This window comes from Drosophila hydei, unplaced genomic scaffold (genome assembly GCF_003285905.1).
Source record: "Drosophila hydei strain 15085-1641.00,03,60 unplaced genomic scaffold, DhydRS2 tig00000149-arrow-pilon, whole genome shotgun sequence".
Taxonomy (NCBI): domain Eukaryota; kingdom Metazoa; phylum Arthropoda; class Insecta; order Diptera; family Drosophilidae; genus Drosophila; species Drosophila hydei.
The window spans coordinates 3,094,052-3,121,620 of record NW_022045678.1 but is presented as its reverse complement, the minus strand read 5'-3'; the positions used below and the strand labels follow the sequence as shown (position 1 = coordinate 3,121,620).

The following is a 27,569-nucleotide window of genomic DNA, read 5'->3' as shown; positions in this document are numbered from 1 at the left end:
ACCAGCACGCCAATGTTAAAGTATGTGCAGTTATGTTAAATATTATTACTTGCGTTGCCGCTTGTTGGTCTTAACAAAGTGATAAAAATGCTAAATCTAGGAGTAGAAGACGCAGGACCTGCCGTCGAGGATACAAAAGATAATCGAATATCCACTGTAGAGTCAATGCCGTGTCGTCTATGCCATTCACGATCAACACTCACTAAAGAATCACCAAATATCTATGAAGCGTCTGCGGATTTTATTAAAGAAAATTGCGAAAAGGAAGGCGAAAAACTGCTAATAGCTGATGTGTGTCAAAGTATTTGGGGTATAAAGTACGAACGCCATGAATTCCTGCCGGAACTCATTTGTGAGCGTTGTCTGGAAATGTTGAAGGACTTCTATGAGCAACGCCGTTGCATGCAACAACGTGAAAATGAGCTGCAGCAGGACTTAAAGAACATTATTTCTCTGGATGCCAAGTATCGACCAGGCTTGAATGGCAATCCGGGTGTATTTGAGTTCGAGGAGGGCGAAGAAGGTTGCGTCATTGTCGACGTGGATCCGGATCAACTATGCGAAACGAGCGATGATGAGTTCTTGGGCTCCGATGGCGAGGCAGAGGTTGAAGACGAGGAATGGGATGAGGAAGATGAGGAGGAAGCGGCAAATGATGAAGATGTGGAGATACCACTCGGCATGGATGCAGCTCAAATGGCACTCATGCAAGCGCATCTCACAGCCGATGCCGTGGTCAATGCTAATGCCCATCCCAAAAGCGCTTTCCTTTGTCAATACTGCGATCTGGCGTTCACCTTGCAGCAGGATTGCCAACAGCATGAGCAAGCAGGCCACGATCTTGCGGCTCCTTACAGCTGCAACTACTGTCAGTTACGTTTGACGACGCGACCGGCTCTGATTGCACACATCAAAGAACTGCATGACGCTGAGCGTCCGTATGTGTGTGCCCACTGCAACAAAGGATTCGTCCGACGTTCAGACTTGAAGAAGCATACTATTGTGCATACGGGTGTGCGCCCCTTTTCGTGCCATGTCTGCTCCAAAAGCTTCTCGCGGAATACAAATCTTACCAAACATTTGCGTATACACAGCAGCGTGAAACCCTTTGTTTGCCAGCAATGCCCGCGCTCTTTCCAAACGCCCGTTGAGTTGATGAAGCACAGGCGCTCCCATTCCGAGGTCAAGCCGTATCAGTGTGATCGTTGTCCCGCTTCGTTTGCACGCAAAGATAAGCTTTCTATGCACCAGCACGTGCACCAAAAGCGCGATGCAGAGCAGCAGCAGCAGCAACAAAATGTGCGCATGACTTTGCCAGCCGAGCAAGTGCAGCTTCCACAGCATCCATACATTGATAATGATGCAGCAGCAACACAGACACCGACACAGACGCAACAGCAGACGCAGTCCTATACCTGTCCTCCAATGCAAACGAAGATTAAACCATCATCGAAGGTGTCACGCAACTTTCGCTGCGATGTTTGCGACAGGGGATTCCAGCGTGAACGAGATCTACAGCGCCATCGGGCTCTGCACATGGACAGCCTGTTTGCATGCAAAATTTGTGGACAGAACTTCAATCGGCGCGAGCAACTGCAGCGCCACGAGCTGGAGGTACATGGCCCCAGTTACACTTGTGCGATCTGTTGCATCAACTTCCTGCAGCAGAGTGAGCTGCAGACCCATCTCAAGGTGCATGAGCTACAACATAGCGTGGCCAAGAGCACTCAGGAGGCTCTATTAGCTGCCTCTACAGTTCCGCTGACTCATCCCATTGTTGGCGAGCAAAGCGGTGCTGCCAAGCCGCCCATCGCCCAGGAGCCTGTCCCCATGTCCAACTTAAGACCTGCCGAATTGTCATTCTATAGCAATATGATACCAACGATGAATTTGGGCTTTTATAGCGAGACGCGCCCCGAGGAGCGCAATGGAATTTAATAATCTATTAGTAAGCTAAGTGGAAAGTGTAATGATCGTAATAAACATTGTAATTGAGCCAAAAACATACTTTAATTAAAACAGAGTTTTCTGATAAACATATGACACTCTGTTTATAGTATAGATATTGATAGACCTATTCGATAAGGTTTACTTATTATTTCCATTGATGACTGTGCAGAGCGGTGACTGTTAGGCTGTGACTTGACTGCAAGTATTCATATCACATATATGGAATATTTCTGGGAACCAATTCTCCTAATCTAATCCTAATAGAAAACGGGCGTTTTCTAGCAATTTAATGGAAATATAAACTTTGGTAAGCGTGCTCAGAGATTTAAATATTAAAGCTGAGACTGAAGCTGTGACTGAAGCATATTGAAGTGTTTTCTTGTTCTGTCTCTACTAAACATTTTCCCAAAGCACTTAGGACCAGAAACCTTATATTTTGATCGAAGTTCCGATCTTTTGTGTGTCCAGTTTCTAAAAATTGCATTTTATTGAAATTATATTTATCAAATGTATGAATTAAATACATATAATAAACTGTGGCTAACAATTAAAAAATGGAAAGAATAGAACATTTTTTCACTTAGTTAAAATGAATCAATTTTAGACACAGAAATAAATGTTAAATCAATAAAAATATTCCGATTCTCTTTTCATTTATAGACATATTCATAACGTGTAGTATCTAAATTATAAATCTTAAATATTTATAAAATATAAAAAATTGTGGTTGCTATTATAATGAAACTGTCATGCCCATTGAGTTAATCTATTAGCGGGCAGTTACACCCCCATTGTCTGATTATGCGACTCAACAAGCCTCACGCCCAACGACTTAATTGTTTTACGCCTTTGCTCAAGACTCCAGAACTGCTGTCGCATTAAGAGAGGCAGAGAATCGGGGACACGATCGGACAAACACGGAGACGATGTCGAAGCCGAAGCCAAAGCAAAGCAGCTGCTCCAGCTGGTCAGCGTGTGTCAGTTTACTTGCTAGCTGCACCGGTTCCACATTCCTCTTCGTGCTTCCTCACGATCAGTTCACGAGCATCATGCAACGAGTGAAGACGTGAAGATCGTTGCGGTACGCGAATTCCCGAGTGTAAAACAGCCTGTGAGCAGTTGGCAAACGTGGGTTCGAGTTTGTTTACATTTGATATCAATATGGATAAGTTTTCAATTGATGATATAAAATAAGATTAACTAAATAAATAAAATATATGATAAATAATGTGCTATGAATATTACATTGCAAAAACAAAAATGACGGGCAATAAATAATGCCAAAAAATTAAAAAAAAAGTGACGTCTGGCCATATGAATAATGTGTGCTTAAAGTTTAATATTTATAATTTATATGGAACAAAGTAAAGTATATTTCTTAGGTAAAATGCAAAGTCTAAGAGACAAACATATTAGACACAACTCTTGGCAGACATGCAGAGATGAGTGGTTGGACAATAACTAGATCAAGTCAAGCTTTATCAAATGTTTATCTTATGTGAATCGCGTTTCTTTAACCTCGCCCTGCCAAAGCAGCGAAACTTGTTGCTATTCTCGCTATCAGCAACATGTTGCCCGCAACATGTTTCGAGCACAGCAAACAAAAAAAACTCCCACGGCGCCTCGGGCGGGTACGGAAGGCATCTTTAATGCAGATAGATCCAGTTACATTCCTGATTTATACTTTTACATGTTCTACAAAATTTACAGCTTGCGTTAGTTGAATATTTATATTGGCCAAGAAATACTTTGTTCTTTTCATAAGCGGTAATCAATTTGCACCTTTGCTGCATGAGAAAGTATGAAAAACAAGATAAATTAGATATAAATAAATAATTAAAAATTGGACATAAATAAAAAATAAAATCAGTAAATAAATATTTACCAAATCTGAATTAGTGTAGTGGTATACAAATATACTTTGAATATATCTAATTTCTAATAACAAAACTGAAAGGTTCGTTTTTGTATAATTCATATAGCGTTCTCTTCTACCAATTGAGACCATTTTTAGTGAATGCCGACCACTTCATATGTAATATGTCAATTAGTAAAAGTAAACGAACAAGAATTTTTCTAAACGAAAAATTTAAATAATTTTTTTAAAATTATATTTCATAATTTTTTGTTGAGCTACAACTTCTTGCCTTGCTGTGCAGCACTGTTTTTTTTATTGATTTTAAAATAATATTTAAGAGTCGCAATGTTTGAAAACGTTTAAGTGACAAGATTAGGGCATGTGAAAGTAGAAGCTATGGAGGTAATACTTTATATACTTAAGGGAAATCAGGAAAGTTTCTACTGACTTACAGGCATTTTGTAGCCATTTAATAGATAATTATAAAAATAAAAAAAAAGATCATATTATGATCCACTTTGGAGCATTCTTTAAAAGTGTTCGAGTGAAAGAGACTCTCACAATGGCAATGTTTTTATTATCTAGTCAAAACAATCTGATTTGCAGTATCGAATAGGTTAACCCCATTCCCAACATTGTTTATTGTAATTGTGTGTTTGGCCATATCGAATACATCAATGTCAACCATTGGCACAGACGACACTTTACAGCTGTCAGCTCTGGCTGTGGCTCAGCCTGTGGCTCTGTTGCTGTTGTTGTGGTTTGTTGTATTTCTTTCCATATTTAATTCAGTTTCAGCTGAAAGAAATGTTGCAAATTGTATGCATATGTTGTCTTTCGCATGGTACGAGTCAAAGTTTCGTTTCACATCCGTTTGGCTTGGCATATTTGATTAGCAGCAACAATTCACTTTCTTCTACTACTGACTGCACTTCTTTTTTTCAGATTTGGCCAATGTTTGTTTTGCAGACAATGCAATGATATAGGCTTATGTGTGTGTGTGTGTTTGGGTTTGTGTATATGTAACGTTCCACTTGGCTGACAGTCCAGAGTCCGCCTGCGAGCGCAGGTTTTTCATCATCATCGTAGTTAGTCGCTGTCGTCATCCGTTTACTGTATCATAAACATTTATGCCAATTTTTTTCATTCGCTGCTTTTTCGCGTACTCGCGAAACCTGTTCCCTGTGATTTCTTGAGGTATGTATTTGCCTGGCACGACATTTGTTCCTGCGCTTCCAACGTGCCCCCAAATGATGCTGACGCTGACGCTGACACTGACTATGACGCTGCCTCTGGCTTCGTCCTCGCCCTCGCCCTCGCCCTTGTCAACGTTTCTGCCTCTGCCTGTGCCTCCACCTTCTCCTCTGACAATGTGACGCTGGCGTTCCATGTGGCGTTGACGTCGACAGCGCCGTCGACTCACTTCATGTCGTCACGCGATCTTCAATCCGTTCATTAATTCAGTCGGCATACGGTTAGTCGCTTGGGTAGGCGTAGAAGTAGCTGGAAGTGTTAATTAGTTGTTAGTGTCTCCCTTCGAGTATGCGCACACACACGTACACACATCCTCACAAGCACACACATACACACACTTAGCCAGGCGTTTACCTGGTAACTGGCAATTGTAGGCCTATATCATTTATGAGTATAGGTCTCGTACGGTACTTACGTCTAACGTAGAATTAGGCATGCTTTCTTAGTTAACGATAACAGCTAACAGGTGTTGCGTCACAGATATTCTAATTTGATTATCTGCTGATTGCTGGACTTAGCTGCGCTCTGTGCACATTTCCATAATTGTTTAAATTGAGCCAAACTCTTGGGTTTAGCAAACTGTCGTGGGTCGTGTGTCGAGTCTGGATATCGACATTGAAAAATTCCATTTGTTATTCTGTAACTGCGAAACGGCGGCTGTGGCTGCCGCTGCTGCTGCTGCCGTTGCCTGACAGCGAAGACAAGATAAAAATTAGTGGTAGGTGCATCCCAAGGCTTTCAAATAAATTCCTGCGTGCAATTTCGGCCCTGGCTGGCCCGACTGCCTGACTGCCTGACTGGCTGACTGCTTGCCAACTGCAGCATGGATGTGATCGTGAATGGGTATGAGAATGGGAATGGCTATGGGTATGGGAATGGGTATGTGAATGCGCAGAGCCAGAGTTGGAAATCAAAATCAGCCTTTGCCGAAAAGATGCGCAGGTGATGCGCTCAGCCCGAGGGCATATCAAGTCCGTCTGGATGCAAACTTCACTTGCTTCGCCTGCCTTCTGCATCTTTGTACTGTGTTGTGGGAGTGTAGCTGCAGCACACACACACACACCCCATATACAGAAATATTTATATTGTAAGGTATATACTTATGACATGGCGCATCGGGTAGTCGAGGGTGCCTAGTGCGTTGAGATGTCCCTTAGGTAGGCTTAGCCAATGCTGCTCTGTTGAAAGCGTCTGTTCAGAGTTCTTCTTGGTCACGACATTTCCAATATGGCTTGAAGCGTTTTTATAGTCGTTTGCAAAATGAAAAGAGTATATTGGTTTGGAATTTGAAATGTGTCCTCGTGCTTAGAGAATATATACTAGCATTAAGAACTCTTACATATACATATATATTATGAGTGGAAAGGAAAATTAAAAAACTTCCTAAATAATTGAAATCCTTCACAGATAAACCTATATATCCTTTGATCTACTTATTAACGCGTTTCAAATCGGAAATAAAAAATTCTTTCAGTTCTAATTGAGCTGTGAGCGAGTATTATGCAGTCAGTTGTGATCGACTGCAAGCGTCTCTACTTGCTTTTTTGCTGATTCCTCTGATAATCGCTGAGCGCTGCACATGACCATATTACGGAGATCACAGGCAGAGACCATATGTGAGAAGGTGTTGATTGATTAGTATAAACAATCTGCAATAATCTTGCTCCTCTTTAAGGAAGTGCATTTTGATTAATAGTGCTTGGTCAAACATGCCTCGCCACGCTATCATCGATCATGGAAATTAACTGGTTAGTTAGCTCAGCGGGTTAAGGTCAAATTCCTGCTCAGCATTCGGTATATTGACTCTTGGCGACTGTGAATTGTAAATTGTGAATTGTGTAATTCATAAAGCGATGCCTGCGAGCGGCGACCACTGCAATCGGTTTGACATGCATCTAATTGTTTGCAGCCTTTTACTGCTAACTGATTCAGTGCGAGCGTAAATGGCGATGGCAAGTTTTTGTTGAGTCTTGGTTCGCCTTAGCGAGGGCATGCTGCACGTGTTGGCATTCGAGTGCATCCGACTGGAGGCTGTTCTATCGACACATCGCATCACATCACATCGCATTGCCATCATCATATTACATAACATGGACACGAGCAGAAATTTAACGCAACTCAAATTTCAAGTTAGCCTCGCATCGAAGCGAAATGCGTCTCAGCTGTCAGCCTTGTTGGGCTAATGCAATCAAAGTGCGATTAAAAGTTTTTACACACCTTTTTGCTGGCTTATATATTTCCGTCCCGAGCGAAGACTCCCACATAAATAACTCCACAGCTCCATTTCCGTTTTCGTTTCCATTTTCATTTCCTTTTCCTTCTACGACTATAAATGTGTATATGTATATATATATATATATATATATATATATATATATATATATATATATATATATATATATATATATCTCTTTTATCTTTGCGTGTTTTGAATATCTAAGACCAGAAACTTTGAATATAAAATATTATTTGTAGCATTCACATTCCTTTGACTTATTAAAAAATGAAAAATATATATTTTTAAATATTTTCTATATTGTATAAATATAATTTTCCTTTGGCTCAAGATCAATTCTTTTAGTTTCAATTTTAAATTATTTTTTACTACACAGTTTTACAAGACTAATGAGTGATATATTTTGTTGCATATATCTATTATTACTATACCCTAAAATTGACTAGCAGCAGACTATATAGGGCTTGACTCATACGTAAGTTAACCAGTAGCAACTTAGCCAAGCCTATCCCATTGGCAAACAGCATCTTCAACTTACCCTAGCTGTTCCACCCAACTGAAGTTTATTGTGCATTATAGGCCTTAAATTGCATTATATACTACTTTTCTATATAAACAATCTATAAGACACGCGATTCCAGTAATGCTTGAAAGTATCAAATAAATTAGAACAAAATCTTACCTAGCTACAAATCTCTATCTTCAGCCTAAATTTAAGACGAGATTTCACTTATGCAGCAGTAAACAAGAACATCAAAATATATAAGAACACGCTAGTCGGAAGTGTGCGATTAGAACATATTTCATATCCAGCTTCGACTGGCCTTAACACACATTTATGCCTTTGCATACATAAAAAGCAGATAAAAATATTGCAATGCAGAAGGCAAGGTTTTAGGACTGAGTTTCATTGAGTTTGACTGCAGCGTCTGTCGACTCGATGCTCGAAAATATTTCTCAATGTCTATCTGTGGCCTGGAGGCTGGGCAGACTGGAGAAGTGAGCAACTAAGGAAATAGCCCTGGCAAGGCTCTGGCAAAACAACCACCTATTAATCAAAATCTCTTGATCTGCACAAATGTGTTGTACACTGAGAGAAAAGGCGCGTAGTCGAAGCCCTGCTACGACTGCCAGCTCTAATTGGGTCATCGGGCATTTTGACAAGTGTGGCGTTGGCGGCAGCCCACCATGATGGACGATGGCAAGCCTTGGTATCGATGGTCAGGCCAGGGCAGGCCAGGCGATACCAGGAGAGGCCAGTTGTTGTTCTATTAGACATGTGTGCTTGGCTCGGCTTGGCCTGGCCTGGTCTGGCCTGGACTATGGCCAAATCGCGGTAAATCACAAAAGCCAGACACGAACTGTGGCACGACTCTCAAGCTGAAGCTCAAGAGATGCCAGTCGTACGATGGCGGTCCGAGAGAGAATTGCTGCGCCCTTGGCTCTTTATTAAATTAAGTTAAATCATGTAATTTCCATGTAGCAAGTCAAAAGGGCAATGAATCGCCATCGCCCAAGACTGCAAGCACCAATCGTAGATAATAATGGGGTACTCTCTGGCTGTACCCTATGATCACTGATCAGTGATTTTTCTTCTTGGGAAACGCTTCCCTTTAGCCTTGTGCCTGGTGCCTTGAAATTGATTGCAAATGTTTGCCCAATCCACACTAAATACTTAAGAATTTCAAAGCCTTCTGGTAATAAATTTATATGCATCTAAGCCGCAGCGCTGATTTGTTTCATGCCAACGTTGGCACAAATGCAAATTAGTTCGACAGGCCACATTGTCTCAACTACGGCCTGTGTGGACCTAAGCGACCTATAACAGCATTTACCTCTTTGGCTAGCTCGGCGAGCTAAATCTTTTATCGCTCTCGTAGTTAGAATAAATAACTTCAGTTAAGATGCATTGGCATTCGCCACATTCGCCTCTGCATGCCACACGGCTGTCCCTGCCGGACATATTGAGATACATTTCCTCAGGTAGGCTGCTCCATGGCGACCACAGACTCCGACTCCGAGTCCGACTCCAACTTCTACTGCGACTGCGACTGCATATTTATGAGATTTATTTTAGTTTATGCGATTTCGCTACCTGATTCTAACCACGTTCAAAGCATTGAAGGTCTATGCTGCTCCTGCTAAAAGTTTCCGTTCATCGATTGCTGCTCTTCTCGTTCAACTGTCTTTAATAAATGCTCCTCGCTGTAGGTTATCATATTTATGGGCTAACTTATCTATTTATATTTGTCTATTTACATAATTCTTGTCCGAGTAGATGATATCAATTTACTTCATCTCATTAACTGATTTGCTGACATAAAGTGCCTTTTATACCGTGAACTCATTGATAAGTGGCAATTCAGAGTTTTTTCTTCAGGAAATGCAACAGGCAGAACAAGGCGGTAGACCTGGCGTTGTAATAAAGCCCATTGAATCGCGCTCTGTCCGTCTGCCTGTCCACCCATACGTTCGCCGGTCTGTCCATATGCATAAGACCATATAAAGCTAGAGACTTGTTATTCTTATATCCCTCTCTTTCACAATTAAAATAATTATATTAGGGATTTTCCTTTTCCATTAAAATCGATCAAAATCAATATAAGTTATTTCAGGTGTGTCTCCCCTTTTTGGGTCTCCCAATTTGCTATATATATCATATTTAATTTACATTTGTAATTTCTAGTTTCTTATGTCGATCAATTTTGACTTTTTGAGTGGTTTTCCCTTTGTATTAGTATTTTATATATTTTCGAGCTAAAGTCAAGATATAATTTAGCGACAAACTCCACTTTTACCTTGCGATACCTATGTATACATTATCAAATCATGTTTCAGAATACTTAACATTCCGCCTTTTATATCACTAACTCTAAGGACTATCCTTGCGCTTGTTCAAATTTTAAGAGTGAAGCTTTTTTAATACAGACAGAAAGAGGGAGAGGGAAAAAAAAGGGGGAAAATTAGAGAGAGAGAGAGAAATAGAGATACTTTGTTGTATAGACTTATCTTGTCTTACCATAAGTAAGACCAAATTTTAGAAGGGAAATTCTAGAAGGGAAGATACAATGATTGTGATGATTGATTTAATCAATTTTATAGCTGTGTACTACTTGATTGATGAAATAAATATCTTTACGATGTTGTAAGAAGCCTGTTCAGTTGATCACTTTACTTTTACTTTGCTTATTGTTAGCATATTTGATAATTTTAGCATTTTTCCTTTAGCCAGCTGCCTTAAAAAGTGATGTAAATTTATAAATACAAATATGCATTGAGTCATTATACTTAATTAATTATTTATTTATATAATAGTAAGAAAATATTAATTGGTTAAGTCGGCTGGCTTGAAAGAAACTTAAGCAGAGAGCTCAAGGTGTCAGTCGAGTAGAACTCACAGCTCGAGCTACTTGGCCGTAATCGCCATAATAAACCGGAAAAATGTGGAAGTGACTCAGATATCGGCGAACTGAAGCTTTCTACGAGTACTCAAACGGAGCCGCCCGCTGGGCTGACACTGAAAAATGCCTGCGCCGGCGGCAATGGCTCGTGGTGGCCATGGCCCCATGGCCACATGGCCATAGCATCCACACTTGCAACATTTTTATGACAATCATTTAAGTTAATTGCGGAAAGCAAAAGTCGAGCCACACGAGAAGGTAGACTGCTAGACCACACGAGGATCGGTTCGGTTCGGTTCGGTTTGGCAAAGTGTGGCATAAATATTGTGTCTCATTTCGGTTGGCAACTCATCTATCTGGCACGGCATGCTGCCAGACTTTGAGTTCTAAGAGAGATGCGGCGAGAGAGAGAGAGGGAGAGCGAAGGCTGGAGCTTTGCCGTCACACGCAGTAAAAGGCATTAGCGTCCGTGTCTGTCACCTTCGTCATGGTCACGCTAATCGAGGTAATCGCATGCGCCAATAAACTGACAGGTTTATGGGCGATGCAGACGCGGAAGCCACTTGCAACAAGTTGCAACTTGGCAACTGGCCACCAGAGTGCGACGAGAGTTGTACGCTTGATTTAAAAGCAATTAAAATGCGAATTGATGTTGCGATTGATTACGCATCCAACTCATTTGTTGCAGATATCTTCGGTTAATGGGTCACGCAAGATGTTGATGCTATGTTGCTGCCGGACCAGACGTACGCCGACTACGTGCACCGACATCTGACCAAGCCGGACTTCAAGGGCTCCAGCAACAACAGCAACAGCAACAACAGCAACATCAGCAATAGCTACGATCGCACCGCCGACTTCTTTGAGAATATACCCGACTTTGTGGGCGCCTCTCTGCCGGCCTTTCTCTGCAGCCATCAGCAGTCTGCAAATGTGCACCATGAAACACCAGAGACTCTGCGCACCTCTACACCCAGTGGACCTGCCAAGGAGCAGAGCGAGCCGTCAACTAAGAGCGAGAATTGCGACGATGTGTTGCGGCTGTGCGAGGATTTTCTTTGCCGGCATCGCATGCGTCCCGATTTCTTTTGTCAGTACCACAAGGCACTCAGGTGGGTACTCTGCTTGCCACAGATGTTTGCTCCACTCTGACTTCAATACTTTGCAGCTCAACAACACCCTCGCCGAAGCAAAGCCAAGCCTTGCCATCCCTGGACAAGCCAGAGGTAACCGCTTCCAAGGAACAGGAATCCTCGGTGCTATCTGCCACCAAAGCCAATCATGATGTGGTCGAGCGCTTCACAAAGTTCTCAGCTATTTATACACTTCCGGTTGCCAGACGCAAGAAAAAATGCAATAACACTACAGGAAATATAACTGGTAAGCATATATAAAGTGCGCTTATATTAAATATATGGTTTATAGTTTTTGTTACTGTTCGGTAAGCAATAAAAAGCCTCATGTATATACGTATTGTCACTTTCCACCCCACCTATTGGAGTGTCTTCCCAATATGGTCATGTCCACCCGCATCTGTGATGAAGAGATGCCAATTCTATTACTGTTAGTTTTAGTCCTCATTTGCATTACTTTAAATTGTAAAAGAAAACTTATGTTTTTTTCAGTTCCATTTTAATTAATGAATATTAATAAATACCAAGTCAAGAATTCAACTCCATTATGTGGATAATCTGAACACTCCACGTTCATATATATGTACTCTAATTGCTTAACTCAAATGTTATATATTTATATATGTCATTTAATCATTTAAGTTTCTCAAATGAATATTAAACCCATTTAAGTATTTAAATACGATTTTCAGTGGACACAAATTGCTTATGCCTGAGCAATTGCAGCGAATTGACTATTTGAGGTTGTGGCGCAGCGAATCGATAAGCAGTGAAGAGAAAAAACAGTATTTAGGGTTACCATATTAGCTTCAAGCTGTTTACGGTTCATGTCTTTGTTGTAGCGAGTGGGTTGATGTCTAGGATAAACAAATTTCAAGACGTTTGTTTACAAATATGCTAGGCCTGGCTTGAATGTATTTATTGCTAAAATAGAAAAATATTAATATTAAAGGATTAAAGTGTAAGGAATAAGGAAGAGTTTGTAACAAATATATTTTCGTTATCTGTGTCAAGTTTGCCTTTAACCTCAATAAGCTACAAAGAAAAGTCTGGACTAAACATCTATAAAGGTTTGTTTTGATTTGAAAAAAAAATGGGGTTATCTATAATTGGAAATAAACCTGTTTTGGGTATGTTGGCGAAAATAGATATTTGCATGTTTAGAAAATCGTGTCTGACTGTTAGAAATGTGGAATAAATTAGCATGCAGCTGTTGTTAGAGACAATGATTTGCAAAATGCAATGGAAATGATGTGGGAATTGTGAAATGCAGCATAAACAAAACAATAACAAGAGCCAAACACAAATACAAAACCAAAAAAACAATAAGCAATCAACACTAATTAACACGCGACCAGTAAACGAGACAGCTAAGCCAGCCAGGCGAGAGGCCCATAGTTCAAATACTTGACCCCATATTTGAGCGACTGCACAGACAGAGTAATTGAAACTGAAAAAAGAGACCTCGGGCCTTTTACCTGTTTGAAAAATTTACCTGCGCCAGCACGCGAGAGCCGCTCAGAGCGCAACGACGCGTCTCGATCGCTTTTCTACATCCAGCGTCTGGAGCGTCGAGTTGTTAGCGTTCAGTCTGCGCATTGGCCTGAAAGCGAACGAATGAGAATCACGGCAGCTCGCTCGCTCACTACGAAGAAGCTGTAAATGTGGATTATAAGAAGTTCAAATGAAACATATATAAAGTGCTTAAACAACAAACAAAACACAGCTAAGCAATGTGTTAAAGTTTAGTTAAAATATCTAAAAGTTCTGCAAAGTCTATGTACCACATACATATATAAATCTGCTCTCAACGTGTGTGTGTGTGCAAGTGCGAGTGTGTGTGTACCTTTAAGGTATCTAAGCATCTACTTCGAGTTCCCACTCTGCGTTGCTGCCGCTGCTGCTGCTGCGGCGAGTTGAAATTGGTGGTAACTCGTTTTTCAAAAAAGAAAAGAAAAAAATCAACAACAAAAATGTCTGCAAGCGCGCGCGACTGAGCCACAGAAATAATAATAAGAAGCATAAAAAGAAATATATAAATATATGTATATATATGTATATAGGTACATATAAAAACATAACAATACGTGGAGTGGAAAAGCAAAAGCAAAAGCGAGACACAATTGCACAACACCGAAAAGTATCTGGCAGATACTTTCAGTGATTTGGCTGCTGCCCTTCTGCATTCTTTTCTCGTGTTTGTTTTTTTGTTGTTGTTTCACTTGCTGCTCTGAGCCAAAAAGCCAAAGCAGCTGCATACGTTCCATACGTTCGGTTTGGTATTGCTGCCCAGGCCCAGTTTGTATGCCACAGACACAGATACAAATACAGAAACAACTGCACACAGACGTAGTGAGAGACATACATACAACCTGGTCAACCTGGACAATGTTTGCCTTCTGTAAGCGTCTGTGCGGAAAACCTGTTCGATCGGGCGTGTTTTGTGCTGTGTATCTGTATACGAAATTATTCAAATAAGAAATATCATCGCCGGTGCCGACGGAGCTCGCTTCTCGTCCTTTTCGTCGCCAAAAAAAAGAAGAAAAGAAAATATCGGATTTGAAGTCGAAACTCGTTTTTCGGCGACTGCAGTTGAAATTAGCTAGTTTCGTTCTCCGCTGTGGCCACACAAATGTGCATCTACGATGGCCACATTGGGCCTGTCAAAAGTGTTCATACTGGATAAATACTTTACGGAATTGCAAAAGTTTTGGGAGACCGAGAAGAAGCTGCAGGGTGAGTGCCACACAATACCAGACTGACTGTTCGACCATTTCCAGTTTCTTTCCTAAGTCTTTCGTTTCACTGTTACCAGCTCGTATGGCCCCCCATTGTTTTATAACGAAACAAGGCGCATTATCTGCTTGTTGGGAAACTGATTTATTGAGCCTTATTAAAGAGCTTTGAACTTTAATAACTGTTTGCCCTTCTAAAAAGAAAACTGTTTAATGAACTCACTTAGAAAGTTAATTGTCAAAGACGCTTAAAGATAGATGTGAGCATATATAATAGTATGAATCTGCCACAGAATCAAAGAGCATTGAAACTATGGCATGCATACAGGTACATAGAAACAGAAACATCCATATTTAGAGCTGCTCGCCACAAGCAAGGACCGAGGATGTACATACGTGTGCTGTAGGTACATCATTCATACGTATGCATGCAGTATATACATCCAGTATACACATGTACCTTTTATGGCTATGCACCAATATGTAGGTCTGTATCTAATTGTATGTAGGTACATCAAGCATACGTATGTGCCTATATGGGTCCCTTGTTAGTGGCGCGCAGCTGTATAACTAGAGAGGTGTTTAGCTGTATAGGTGTACAATTGTATAGAGGTATATGGGAGTGTATATGTACATGTTTACGAGTCAAGTTGGTTGCCCGTATGGGTGTATAGGTGTGTGCCGTACGGCTTGCAACATATGCCCAGCGCCCGCTTTGTCGCAGCCTCTCCGCTCGCCCATTGCTGACCAGTTTTGGTCCCAGGCGATGCCGCCAACACATCCGTTGAGATCTTTAAATGCGGCCGTCGTCGTTGGGTCCAGTCGGTTTTGTTTTTATTGTCTGCTCTTTGGTGGCCAACTCCAAGCGCGCTGATTTCGGCTTCCAAGAAAATGCCTTGTCTGAATTCAACTTTTGTTGCATGCAATAATTAAATTTCAAATCAACTAGACGAAAAAATGTTAAAGAAAAATTGAACAATTTAAATAAATAATTAAATTCAACAATTTATGTTGTCATTTTTTATGTTGATTATGAATTTATTGTTATTTATAAATAAATAAATATCTTCAGTGTATAGACTATAGAGTTAAAAGCTATTTAGTATAGTCTTAGTAAAAATCATATATATATATATATATGATTTAGATAAATATATAAATAATATATATATACATAAAATTGTCAAATATATTAGAGTGCTAAATTTAGAGCAACTAATTTATACTAATACTAAGAAGGTTATATTTGTACTATCCTTAAACGAAGTAGACACAGGACTTTGTCTGAACAAATGCATCAGATGTCAGTGTCAAATTTGTCATAAATATCTTATAGTATATCCTTGTAATAATGAGCTAAGCAGAGTTTAGATGAAAGAGACTTGCACCACATAATGTCTGCAGCTCTGTTCGTTATGCAGTCGAAAAAAAAAAACATAAGATAATTAGATTTAAATGGTTAAAGACTAAACTTTTTCTACAATTAGTCATAAGAAAATGTTGCTGAACGTTTTCATTTACCTAAGTTTCTTGTAGGTAGCTTAAGAAACAAAAACTGGTTTCTAGCATCAAAGACATCGGGTTTTGGCGTCGTTTGCCTCTGCATTCGATTGAAAATAACTTTTATATACTTTTTGTGGTAAATTAAAGAGAAAATTCCAATTAGATTAAAACTTTTAGGTACGTGATTTTCTCTTTTTCGAAATGCAATTGATCTTTTCAGGGTACACATATTGTGAAAAGTTGTATGGTATATCTATCACTATGTATTGTTAACTTGCAGAGGGCATCTAGTAGTCGTATACAGCATGCTTAAACGTGTTCCTATTTGAGTGTATCTCGTGTTCTTTTTATGTCATCATTTTCGAAAGTTCGCTTTAAGCTATCTATAATAATCAAATTTCAGTTCATTGATATTTTATTCCTTTTATCTCAGTTAGTTGTGGTCTTCATCTTCTTCTGCTGCTTCTTCTTCTTCTTCTACTACTTGGCACCTGTCGCCAGTTTTCTGTTTTTGTTTTATCTTAGCGCACGTTCTGCGCTGTCGACCGATTAGCGAGTGAAATTAGTTCATTAACATTTTAAAAATTATTTTTAATTTAAAGTCGTTTTTTTCTTCTCGTGAGTATTTAAATACTCCAACAACTAGAGTTGCTTGAATAAAATTGTCTACATTACATATACATTAATAATAAATATTAGCAGACGGAGAAGTTCGTCTGTCGTTGAATTAAATTATAGTCATAGTCAAATCAAGTCGAAATTTTTTGTTTTCTTTATTTATATATTGAACATTTGGCGGAAATAATGAGCGAAGATCAGTCAAATAAATCTAAAAGGCAACAACAAATCTTAAAGGCCACAAATCTGTAAATTTGTATTTTCTTCTCTTCAAACGTTCATCTTCATAAACAGAATAAAGTCTCAAAACAAAACAAAGCTTGACTTTATAACTTGACTGACTTTGATTTTGTCAAGGTCTAAATCCTTCACCTCGAATACTGCTATATATTTCACAGAGGAAAATATTTCCGAAAAGTAAATTCCAAATAGCTAGACATGTCTATAACTTATTTATCTATTCACCAGACGTTTATCTCAAACATCATATAATCTGAGTAGAAGAATTGATATTCACATATATTTGTTTCATTTATGTCATGTATATATAAATTGCTTTTGTATTTATTTTATAAAATCACATTTAATGAAGATTTTTTTAACTCACGCGGAACGGTTCGTACAATCTACAGTTGATTGAGCAACGTTTGAAAAATATTGGTTTATAATTATATATATACAAAATCAAGTGGAACTGAGTAATTTAAATGTCTAATAAGCCCAGAGGGATTGATTTCACCGTTGATTAACTTATGAATAAATATTACATCAAGCACAGCACGAGGAGTAGTTGAGCTAGTCTATGTTAATAATAAGAAATTTATTAGACTGTGTCGGCAGTCGCATACGAGGATCAATAAAGGGCAAACTATAAGTATTGGAATAGTGCAGAGTGTACACAAATATGACTAAACTAAATTCTAGTTGTGTCTCGGATTGAAGTCAAAATAAACAAATTCAGTGCCGTAATAAACATTGACTTCTCGTTCACTCAGTAAATAATTGATCTACTTACAACTTCAAAGTATTTGTGTTTGTATATCAATTTGAAAATATTGAGTTTACAGGAACCAATATTGATTATTTGAGTATTGTTAAACAAATTTAATGTGTCTAAATAGAATTGCATATGTGTATTCTTTTTAAAGCATCTACAAGGTGTTCCAGAGAAAAGAATAATTTCACAGGGAAAAATGAATGTTTGCATTAATATAAATTATTTCAAAATGTTTTTGTTCGAATGATTCAGTTAGTTTAAATGCAACTTATTTTTGATTTTTGACTTATGCAGGTACTTAAAGGGGATCCGATTCAGATGAATAGCTGTTTATTTTGAATATGATATACTGACTTTTCGTACTGAGCTACGTTGTGTCTTCAAATAATATTTTAGTATTTATTTTAATATTAATATTTTACATTTTTTTTTATTTTTTTTGGGAAAGTTGGGTTTTGTCTGAGTCGGACTATGAAATTTGTAATATATAGAATACTCATATAACAAATGGAAATGATGCCTACAAAATGATTTGCCCTCTTACCCATTTCAACAATATTTTGTGAGCGACGAATCTGAATTAATTAATATATTAAAAATGCATAAACTATATCAAATTGTTCTGCAAATACTGGATTTCATTAACAACTTTTGCAGAATGCAATATTTCAATTAATATATGTTATAAATTCATGCGCAAATGTTTGGGACTCCGTCTCAAGACTGTGTGTAGGGTATCCTAGTCAGTCACTTTTAAATAGATATTTGTTTCTGCTTAACATTATTTGATTTTAAATTGTTAGATTGCCAATGTAGATAGACTCTTCCTTCGAGACTGCTACCTTGCTAACAACCTTATCAATGTTTCTTCTCCTTCAGATGCCTCATCGTCCAATGAGGCTGTGCACCTACAGCAGCGGCTCAAGAGTCTGAGCACTGAGCTGCTGGTCATGCGCAATCGGCTGCATGTGGAGAGTCAAGGACATGGCCGGGCCAACGATGTGCAGCATCACAGCATGGGAGCAGGCGCTGGAGTTGCTCTAGGCGCAGGCGGTGCGAAGGCAGCCAACTACGACCTGAACGCATCCAGTCCAAATTTGAATCTGGGCAATGGTGGGCTGTCGTCCAGTGCATTGCAGCAGCATACCAACGGAGGTGGCCAGCATACCCTGCCCAAGGTAAGTCTACATTGAAGTCACCTGAGTAATTGTGATTGTTAATTTCCTTTCCGCAGCATGCGTACAATTACAGTCAGACGTTGCCAAGCAATTCGTGCTCCAATGCTGTTATCTCGGCTCGGAACACATCCATTCCGCATCCGTTGCCACACCAGCTGAGTGAGAAGTCCGCTGTGGGTCATCACAAGGGAAACAATGCGGGATTGGGTGCTACGTCGGCGTTGCCCCCAGCCCCCTTGCCGCACAGCCTCAATGCCAGATCCAATACTCTGCCCATGCGCAGCTCCACAGCCAACGCTCTGGTTGCCTCAGCGGCTTTGCAGTCGAACGGCCAACAGTTTCCCCAATCAGCCAAGCACGTGAATCCTTGCCAGAGCGTGAAAACCTTGCCGTTCGGTTTTGGCTTTGCAGCATCCAGTGGCAAGCAGTCGCAGGTCAGTCGCCTGCCCAAGGACATGCAGGATCTGATACATCTGGCGGGCCCACTCACCGAGCATGCCGTCATGCATACCCTGCAGGCGCGCTTCAACGAGCAGCGCTACTTCGTAAGTGTTATTCTGCCCAATTTAATGCAGATCTGTCATCATCACCTTTCATTTCCTCCCAACGCCACAAAACCAGTTTAACTATCAGATTCACTTTTAGCCCAGTTCAATTATTGCGAGCAGACAAACGCCATCCGCCTGTCCAGCAATTATCGCAAATTGAATATCCGCTACTTTCTGGCCTCAGATTAACTGTTAATTTCGACAATTATATGCCGTCGAACTGCAAATTGCAGCTAGCTACTAACATAGACAACAGTTAGAATTGAGCGATTGACAACTGTTATCCAGACTCATCAACAGCCGAATCGATCTGTCTGCTGATAAGACTATTAGCAGTGGACTGTACTTACGCTTATCGATTGTTAACGATAACACTTCCGCTCGCATGTCGATGATTGACTGAATGATTAAAAAACTATTATTATTTTAAGAAAAGTATATATTAAGAGCTAACGTTTTATCTATGGAGATAGATCCTGGTTAGTGTCATGTGATCACCAGTGTTTGTCTATCTTGATAATAGGATGTATAGAATAGCTATACATCCTATTATCAAGATGCCTTAGAAATGTCTGTGAGAAGCAGTGCAAAGAAGAAACAGCAAAATTCTATGTTTAAGAAGCAACAATCTACCCTAGATCTCTCTCTATCAAATGTTACTTAATTCCCAGTTTCCTTTGCCTGATCAATTGTAATTGTTATGTGTCTGATATATTAAAGTCAAACCCATTTCATTAAACTTTGGTAATTCTACAATTCAAGATTCTGAATATTTAATTGTCATTTAACTTCTTCCCTTCTGCCAGACTAATGTGGGCTCAATTCTGCTTTCGATTAATCCCTACCTGGATGTGGGCAATCCGCTGACACTCACTTCGACGCGAGACTTGCCGCTGGCACCACAGCTGCAGAAGATCGTACAGGAGGCGGTGCGTCAGCAGAGTGAAACCGGCTATCCGCAGGCCATCATCCTCTCGGGTACCAGCGGAGCAGGGAAGACAGCGAACGCCATGCTCATGCTGCGCCAGCTCTTTGCCATTGCCGGTGGGGGTCAAGAGACGGATGCGTTTAAGCATTTGGCCGCCGCCTTTACAGTATTACGTTCCCTTGGGTCTGCTCAGACAACGACTAACTCCGAGTCCAGCCGCATTGGTCAGTTCATAGAGGTGCAGGTGACGGATGGCGCACTCTATCGTACCAAGATCCACTGCTACTTTCTGGACCAGACACGCGTCATTCGACCTCTGCCCAAGGAGAAGAACTATCACATTTTCTACCAGCTGCTCGCTGGCCTCAACAGAGAGGAGCGCCAGAAGCTGCATCTGGAGGGCTACTCGCCAGCAAATTTGCGCTATCTGCGTGGCGATGTCGCCCAGAATGAGCAAGAGGATGCGGTGCGTTTCCAGGCTTGGAAGACCTGTCTGGGCATATTGGGCATACCTTTTCTAGATGTGGTTCGTGTCCTCGCTGCTGTCTTGTTGCTGGGCAACGTTCAGTTTATCGATGGAGGGGTAAGTAAATTTATATTAGCTTACAAAGTTAATTACGATCATTTTGATTACAATTTCCTTAACTAAATATTAGCTAACAGTTTAATAGACAGAAAAAAGGAGACAAAATGTTGTTCTAATCTGTTAGTATTGGATACTTTAATTTCTTCAATGTTCGAGAATAACTAGTGTAATGTAGAGCTATTACGGTTGTATCACGCCATCTACAGTTCATTTTATTATATTGCTTATAAACGCCACCTAGATGTGCAGTTGTTGAAATTTGATGTAAGAATAGTTGTTTCATTCTTAGTCAGAAATTCAACGATGCTGAGATGGCGTTTGCGGTAGAGTGTCGCTCTGTCGTGCAGCAGGTCGCGAGTTCGCTTTCGGCTCATGCAACATTTAAATGTCATCTTTAATAATTTTTAAATTTCTTGCGCTGATGTGACTTAAGGGTAATTTACGTCTGAATTACGTTGTGTACGAAACTTTATAAATTACTGAGCAAGAAATTTTATTTTACTTCCAAGCCCATTATATAATTTATATTATACTATTTTTTAAGAAATTTCTACTATTTTCTTGCAGGGGCTTGAGGTAGATGTGAAGGGCGAAACGGAACTTAATTCGGTGGCCAGTCTCTTGGGCGTGCCACCGGCGGCACTGTTTCGCGGTCTGACCACACGCACCCACAATGTGCGCGGGCAGCTGGTGAAGTCGGTCTGCGGCGATGGCGATGCCAACATGACGCGCGATTGCCTGGCCAAGGCGCTCTACTGCAGACTGGTGGCAACGATTGTGCGACGAGCGAACAGCCTGAAGCGCCTGGGCTCCACTCTAGGTACGTTGAGCTCAGACTCCAATGAGTCTGTGCACAATCAGGCGGATGCAGCATCTCAGCACGCATCGACCATTGGCGGCGGCAATGCGGGCTCCAAATCGATGGCCGCATTGAACAATGCAGTGCGACACGCAACGGATGGATTCATCGGGATATTGGATATGTTCGGATTTGAGGAGCCATCACCACACGCACAGCTGGAACACTTGTGCATCAACTTGTGTGCCGAGACGATGCAGCATTTCTACAACACGCACATATTCAAGTCATCCGTGGAGTCCTGCCGAGACGAGGGCATTGTTTGCGAGACCGAGGTAGACTATGTGGACAATGTGCCATGCATCGATCTGATATCCTCGCTGCGCACTGGCCTGCTGAGCCTGCTGGACATGGAGTGCTCAGTGCGGGGCACAGCTGAGAGCTACGTGACCAAGCTGAAGGTGCAGCACCGCTGCTCTACGCGTCTGGAGACTAGAACCGCATTAGAGCCGGATGATCCGCGACTCTTTGCGATTCGACACTTCGCTGGACGCGTCGAGTATGACACGACTGATTTTCTGGACACCAATCGGGACGTCGTGCCGGACGATCTGGTCGCCGTGTTTTACAAGCACAGCTGCAACTTTGGCTTCGCTACGCATCTCTTTGGATCCGAGCTGAAGGCGCTTTATGCCCAGCAGCAGGCACCACGTGGTCTCAGCTTCCGCATCTCACCCACCTCGCACTCAGACCTACTCAACGGCGATGAGCCCGTCTCGACACTCACTCAGGACTTTCATACGCGTCTGGATAATCTGCTGCGCACCTTGGTCCATGCTCGTCCCCACTTTGTGCGCTGTATCTGTAGCAATACATTTGAGCAGCCGGGCAGGTTTGAGCGCGCGACGGTGGTGCGGCAGATCCGATCGCTGCAGGTCTTAGAGACGGTTAACCTGATGGCCTCCGGATTTCCGCATCGGATGCGATTCAAGCAGTTCAATGCGCGCTATCGCATGCTAGCTCCCTTCCGACTACTCCGACGCACCGAGGACAAAGCTCTAGAGGACTGTCAGCTAATACTGCAATATGCCATGGGCATGGAGCAGTTACCCGTACAGGATGGATCCGTCACGTTGGCCTGGGCGCCGGGCAAGCGCCATGTGTTCATTAGCGAGGGCATACGCCAGCATCTGGAGCATCTACGCACAGAGATTCGGCACAAGAGTGCCACGCGAATGCAGTCCACTTGGCGTGGCTGGTGGTGGCGCAAGAAGATGGGCAACAGCCTGAAACAATCCTGCCGCCCCGATACCGGCCTAATTGCTGCACTGCCTGCCATTGCCAGCACCTGTGCCAAGCTGGTCAATGCCCACAACAATCCCAATGGAAAAGTGACCTCTGCCGCTATGGCCGCATTAGCTGCGGTGGCTAGTGCAGCTCCTAGTACAGGTAAGTGGCTTTTCATCTTTCCACAGATTATCTCTTTATCGCTTCAAATGCGCATTTCACTCTACAGTGCCACGTCTCTCTGCGAAGTCCACAAATCCAGCTCCGTGTCTGGGCATTGGCGGCACTGTGACTCGCCCGCGACCACAGCCCATTGCTGGCACCCCACCTCCAGATCCGCATGAGAAATGCGACCAGAAGATTATCCAGCAAACATGTAGCCTTTTCGGATTAGATTTGGTAAGTGCGACATGTTGCTACTGTAATTGTTGATAGAGGAAGAGCGAGAGAGAGATAGAGAAGTCGAGATACAGAGAGAGTAAGAATAGGAAAGAGAATTAGAAGGAAGGAAGGAGAAAGAGGATGAAAAATAGAGAGGGACAGAGAGAGAAAGAGACAGAGAGAGAGAGAGAGAGAGAGAGCGGGAAACAGAGAGAGATATAGCGAGAAAGGGAGACAGAGAGAAAGAAATAGAGAGAAATATAAAGAAACTTCTTCTTTCTTTTAAATTAGAAATAGTAAATAGATACTTTTAAAGAAAAAACATTGTGAGAGTAGTAAAGTTGATAAGAAAATGGCAATATTAAGTATTTTACAAGAGTTATTTCAAAATTAATAACAAAAGTATATTTTGCCCGGTTGACATGAAGGGAAATTGAAGTGAAAAATAAAATGGTTTCAATTTAAAGTAATTTTCCAGTAGGAGAGTAAAGTTAAGCCCCAACAAAATCCAATTCCATTTAGCATCACATTCACCTGCTACTGTTTTATTCAAAACGCTTCTCACGCAGATGAACTCACTTTTATTTCATTTTCATTACATGTAAACTATCACACTTGGCTTGGGATTACGCTGCAGGAGCGACCACCACCCGTTCCGCTGTCACGGGCTTACACAATCACAGCCAATTCAAAGAAGCTGGGCTATCCGCAGAGTCGGATCATGAAAATGAATTTTCCAGAGGACGCGCTAGCTAATCCGGCTCCAGCTCTATCGCCGACGGCCTCAGCCGAGCTGCAGCAGTTGAAAAAAGGAGACACCGTCACAGTTGTGGGCGCCTCCAGTGGTCGAGGTCACCTGATTGTCGAGCACAAGGGTCAAACCTATCATGTGCCGTTTCAGTATATGGAGCTAGCGTCTGGTAGCAATGCTCCCAGCAATGCCAACCTGGGCATTCAATCCGCTTTGATGTCAACTGGAGCGACTAACGGGGTGAAGATATAATACGACTACACTGGCCAACAAGCTGTCATGAAATTTAATCACAGCATTAGACTAAACTTTTCCAAAGATTGGGATTTCAATCTGAATACTTCACGATATCTGTACCACACACTTATTATTTGGAAAAGTTTAGCCTGCTTTTTGTTTCTAACTCATGTAGGCCTGTGTAATTGAGCTAATCGAAGAGTGAATCCAACTATCTGCGTCAAAGACTGTAAATAACTGACTGTAGCATAAGTATGTATAAGAAAACAGAAGGAAACAGATTGTTTTTCTTCTAGTATTGTCTAGATGATGTAATTAGGCTTAAGCTGATGTTCATTAGTATTATTTGATGCATATTACGATAGGTTGTAGCTTCCAGTGCCAATCAAGTGAGTTCTTCCAATAATATTACTAAGCTCTAAGGTTATGCTATTGCACACATTCTTGTATAATAATTTGTAAGCTATTTAGAATTAGTTGCTTATGAAGCCTCACCTACCATAATGTTAAATTCAAACTGCGGTTCTTTATTGTTACTCAATCACAGCCTGATTCATGTCCACAAAGCGAATACATATAGTAAAATAGCATTATTCATAAGTGCATTACTGACACATACATATATATATATAGATATAGTAGCATATACTGAGTGCTCCATTTAGGATATACGATAATGTAATCAGCATACATCCTTCATAAAAAATATCACCATAATAAAAACGATATTGTGGTCGGTTGTGTTGTCTCACAAATGAAGTTCTTTTTCTGAAAGCAGTTGTGCTTAGTCAGTCTATAGCTGGAGTTGGATGGATCGAATCGAATAAGTCCGCACATATTAACATCGCTGTTCGAATCGTCGTTGAGCATATTTGCCACTCTGCCCGTAGTTAGCGAATAGAATAAAGTTTTATTGACAAGGTTGTTGAGGTCCGTCCAATACTCTTGGGAACTACTCAGTTTAGAGGCCACCTGAAGCAGCTCGTTTTCGTTTTGTGGATTGATTAGATGCCCGTCGATCTGACGACACTTTTCGACTGCTCCGAACCAATTGTGAGCCTCTTGGTCTTGGTCGAAATAGTAGTATTTATCGCCGACTTTTTCAAAATGTTCCGGAATTTCAGCTTGGAAATCATCCATTATACGATGTTCGATAATGTCAATTGTATTTGTGCCTTAAAATTAGAAATTTCAGCTGATTTCGTATATAATTAATTCTTTGTAAAACCACCTTCCATCAATCTTAACGATTCTCCATTACACAAATACAATAATATTAGAGCACAATTCGAAAACACGAAACCGATTCGCTTCGTCATTTTGCTGCTGAAATGTCGCTTACGGAACTCAGAAGGAAACTGATTAAACATTCAGTTGCCATTAGGCATTTATGGAGGCATTTGTGGCTGTTAGTCAGAGAACTCAAGACCTCTAAGCTGAGAGCAAAAGTGTGAGAGCGCATGCTAAAAGGGAGTTTCCATAAATATTCCAAATGATTTGATTCCATCTCGACTGAGCAGGTCTCTGCTGCTGGTCATTTGAACAGCTCAGTTCGATAACTCGATGTATCTCATGCTAACTACGTGATTTCATTACTGCAGTTTGGCTTCCTATTTACATCTTAAAAAATAATCAAAGTGTAGCCGTTTCACTATTACCGCAAATGTTTTTTGATCATGAATCAGGGCTCTAGTCGAAACTAGCAGATACTCTGAACTCCCGTGACGAGCTGCTGAGGTGAGTGTTTCAGTTTATATACCCACATTTGTTGGATTAGTGTTTCTAAAATGTTCAAGGTTCAGAGTTCGCGCATATATTGATTGACTCTGCTATGTCCTTAGGAAACTGTACCCTATAAAAATAATTTTGTTTTCAAATTTAATAGGGAATGCTGGGCTATTAAATACTCTTAATTTGTATATATCTTAGAAGAATCGAGCTAGCTTCAGGAGAGTCCAAGTAAGTAACACAAATAACTGAATATGGATATCGATAGATGTTCCAGCATGCCTATGGAATTTACAAGCATCGCGATGGCGATGCATTAAAAAACCACCGATTATAGGAAAATAATAAAAGCACTTGAGTACTATGCTCCAATTACACACAGGGGGAGACCATGGCAATAGAGGTAAGTTTCTTTTAGGAAAATCGTAGTTTGTTTTTAGGAAAAATTTTCCTATTAGATGAGAACTTTAAATCAAAGACGTCGTTCTTTCGAGCGGCAGAGTTCAGCAGAAGTTTTTCAAACAAAGATAAGTCAAGCTATCGATGCTATTAAGTAAACATGATATCGAATCGGTATAGGAGGACGTCCGCATAAGTCAAGAGTTTGGCTCTAGTAGTTTCCTAGATCAATCCGCAAGTCTAAGTCGACTCAGCTGTTAATCCTGATGAAGAATATTCAGGTACCGACTAGGCCATCTACTGTTTGTTAAATACCAATTAACAAAATTCCCCTTTTGAGTGAGCCTAAAGTATAAACGTTCTCTGCTTATAACAATATTCCAAGTTTCTAATATCAATAGTAATAACAACTAATTCCTATAATAATATTTACTTTAACAATTATGCAGCCCCCGTTCCCCATTACAAACTTGCCCGCAAACATCGAAATTAATATGTGGTAATAACTGGCAGAGAGTGCCAACAAATTACCAGCTTGGGCAAACCAATATCTACTTCACCCAATGGCCTTATCTGGGTTAAGCACACATGTCTCTATGAGTATTGCGCATGAATTTAATTCGAGTGCAAATAAACATAATCAATTGCATTCGTAGATAAATCTACCTTGTATTTACGGCTCTGCTGTTGCGCTTTTGTCTTTCCCAAGAGAAACATTTGTAATCGGCTTGAATTAGGCAAATGCTGCTACAAGAGTTTGACTATGTGTAATCCTCTGTACAATATACTAAAGTAACACTTTATGCGAGCAGGTTACACTGGAGAATTTTGGCAATAAAATCGAAGAGCGCTTGGTTAAAATCATAAATAAATGCCTTTCATTAATAGAGGTGAGTATATAATAGTCGGTAAAGGGTAACTCAAGCTGAGTCAGGATTTTAATGTAAAATAAGTCTAAAGACAACACTACAAAGTTGAATGAATCGCAGTCTGAGCTGTAAGGTAATTGTCATTGGATATTTTTTAAATATTTTATTCCATTACAAATCGAAGATGCATACA

At 40.7% G+C, this 27,569-nt stretch overlaps 3 protein-coding genes across 3 annotated transcripts; 2 read left to right on the top strand and 1 right to left on the bottom strand.

The window, feature by feature from the left end:
• Positions 1-2,244, top strand: LOC111603896 (oocyte zinc finger protein XlCOF28). Its single transcript, XM_023321714.2, has one exon. The coding sequence runs from the start codon at positions 88-90 to the stop codon at positions 1,936-1,938; it is 1,851 nt and encodes a 616-aa protein (XP_023177482.2). The 5' UTR covers positions 1-87; the 3' UTR covers positions 1,939-2,244.
• Positions 2,245-14,430: 12,186 nt separating this feature from the next.
• Positions 14,431-24,993, top strand: LOC111603966 (unconventional myosin-Ia). Its single transcript, XM_023321806.2, has 7 exons — positions 14,431-14,568; positions 18,565-18,863; positions 18,920-19,408; positions 20,218-20,922; positions 21,493-23,173; positions 23,241-23,410; positions 24,030-24,993. The coding sequence occupies exons 1-7, from the start codon at positions 14,478-14,480 to the stop codon at positions 24,393-24,395; spliced, it is 3,801 nt and encodes a 1,266-aa protein (XP_023177574.2). The 5' UTR covers positions 14,431-14,477; the 3' UTR covers positions 24,396-24,993.
• A 95-nt stretch (positions 24,994-25,088) lies between these two features.
• Positions 25,089-25,698, bottom strand: LOC111603990 (accessory gland protein Acp29AB-like). Its single transcript, XM_023321835.2, has 2 exons — positions 25,612-25,698; positions 25,089-25,555 (listed from the first exon to the last, which is right to left on the bottom strand). Exons 1-2 carry the CDS (start codon positions 25,616-25,618, stop codon positions 25,089-25,091), a joined length of 474 nt encoding a protein of 157 aa, XP_023177603.1. The 5' UTR covers positions 25,619-25,698.
• Positions 25,699-27,569: the final 1,871 nt, after the last annotated feature.

What these genes read in the sequence shown, in the direction of transcription:
- LOC111603896 (XM_023321714.2), top strand. Translation starts at nt 88, where the DNA reads ATGCTAAATCTAGGAGTAGAAGACGCAGGACCTGCCGTCGAGGATACA.
- LOC111603966 (XM_023321806.2), top strand. Translation starts at nt 14,478, where the DNA reads ATGGCCACATTGGGCCTGTCAAAAGTGTTCATACTGGATAAATACTTT. An exon ending in TCAACGAGCAGCGCTACTTC is followed by an intron (nt 19,409 to 20,217) that starts GTAAGTGTTATT and finishes CCCTTCTGCCAG; the next exon opens with ACTAATGTGGGCTCAATTCT. An exon ending in TAGTGCAGCTCCTAGTACAG is followed by an intron (nt 23,174 to 23,240) that starts GTAAGTGGCTTT and finishes TTCACTCTACAG; the next exon opens with TGCCACGTCTCTCTGCGAAG.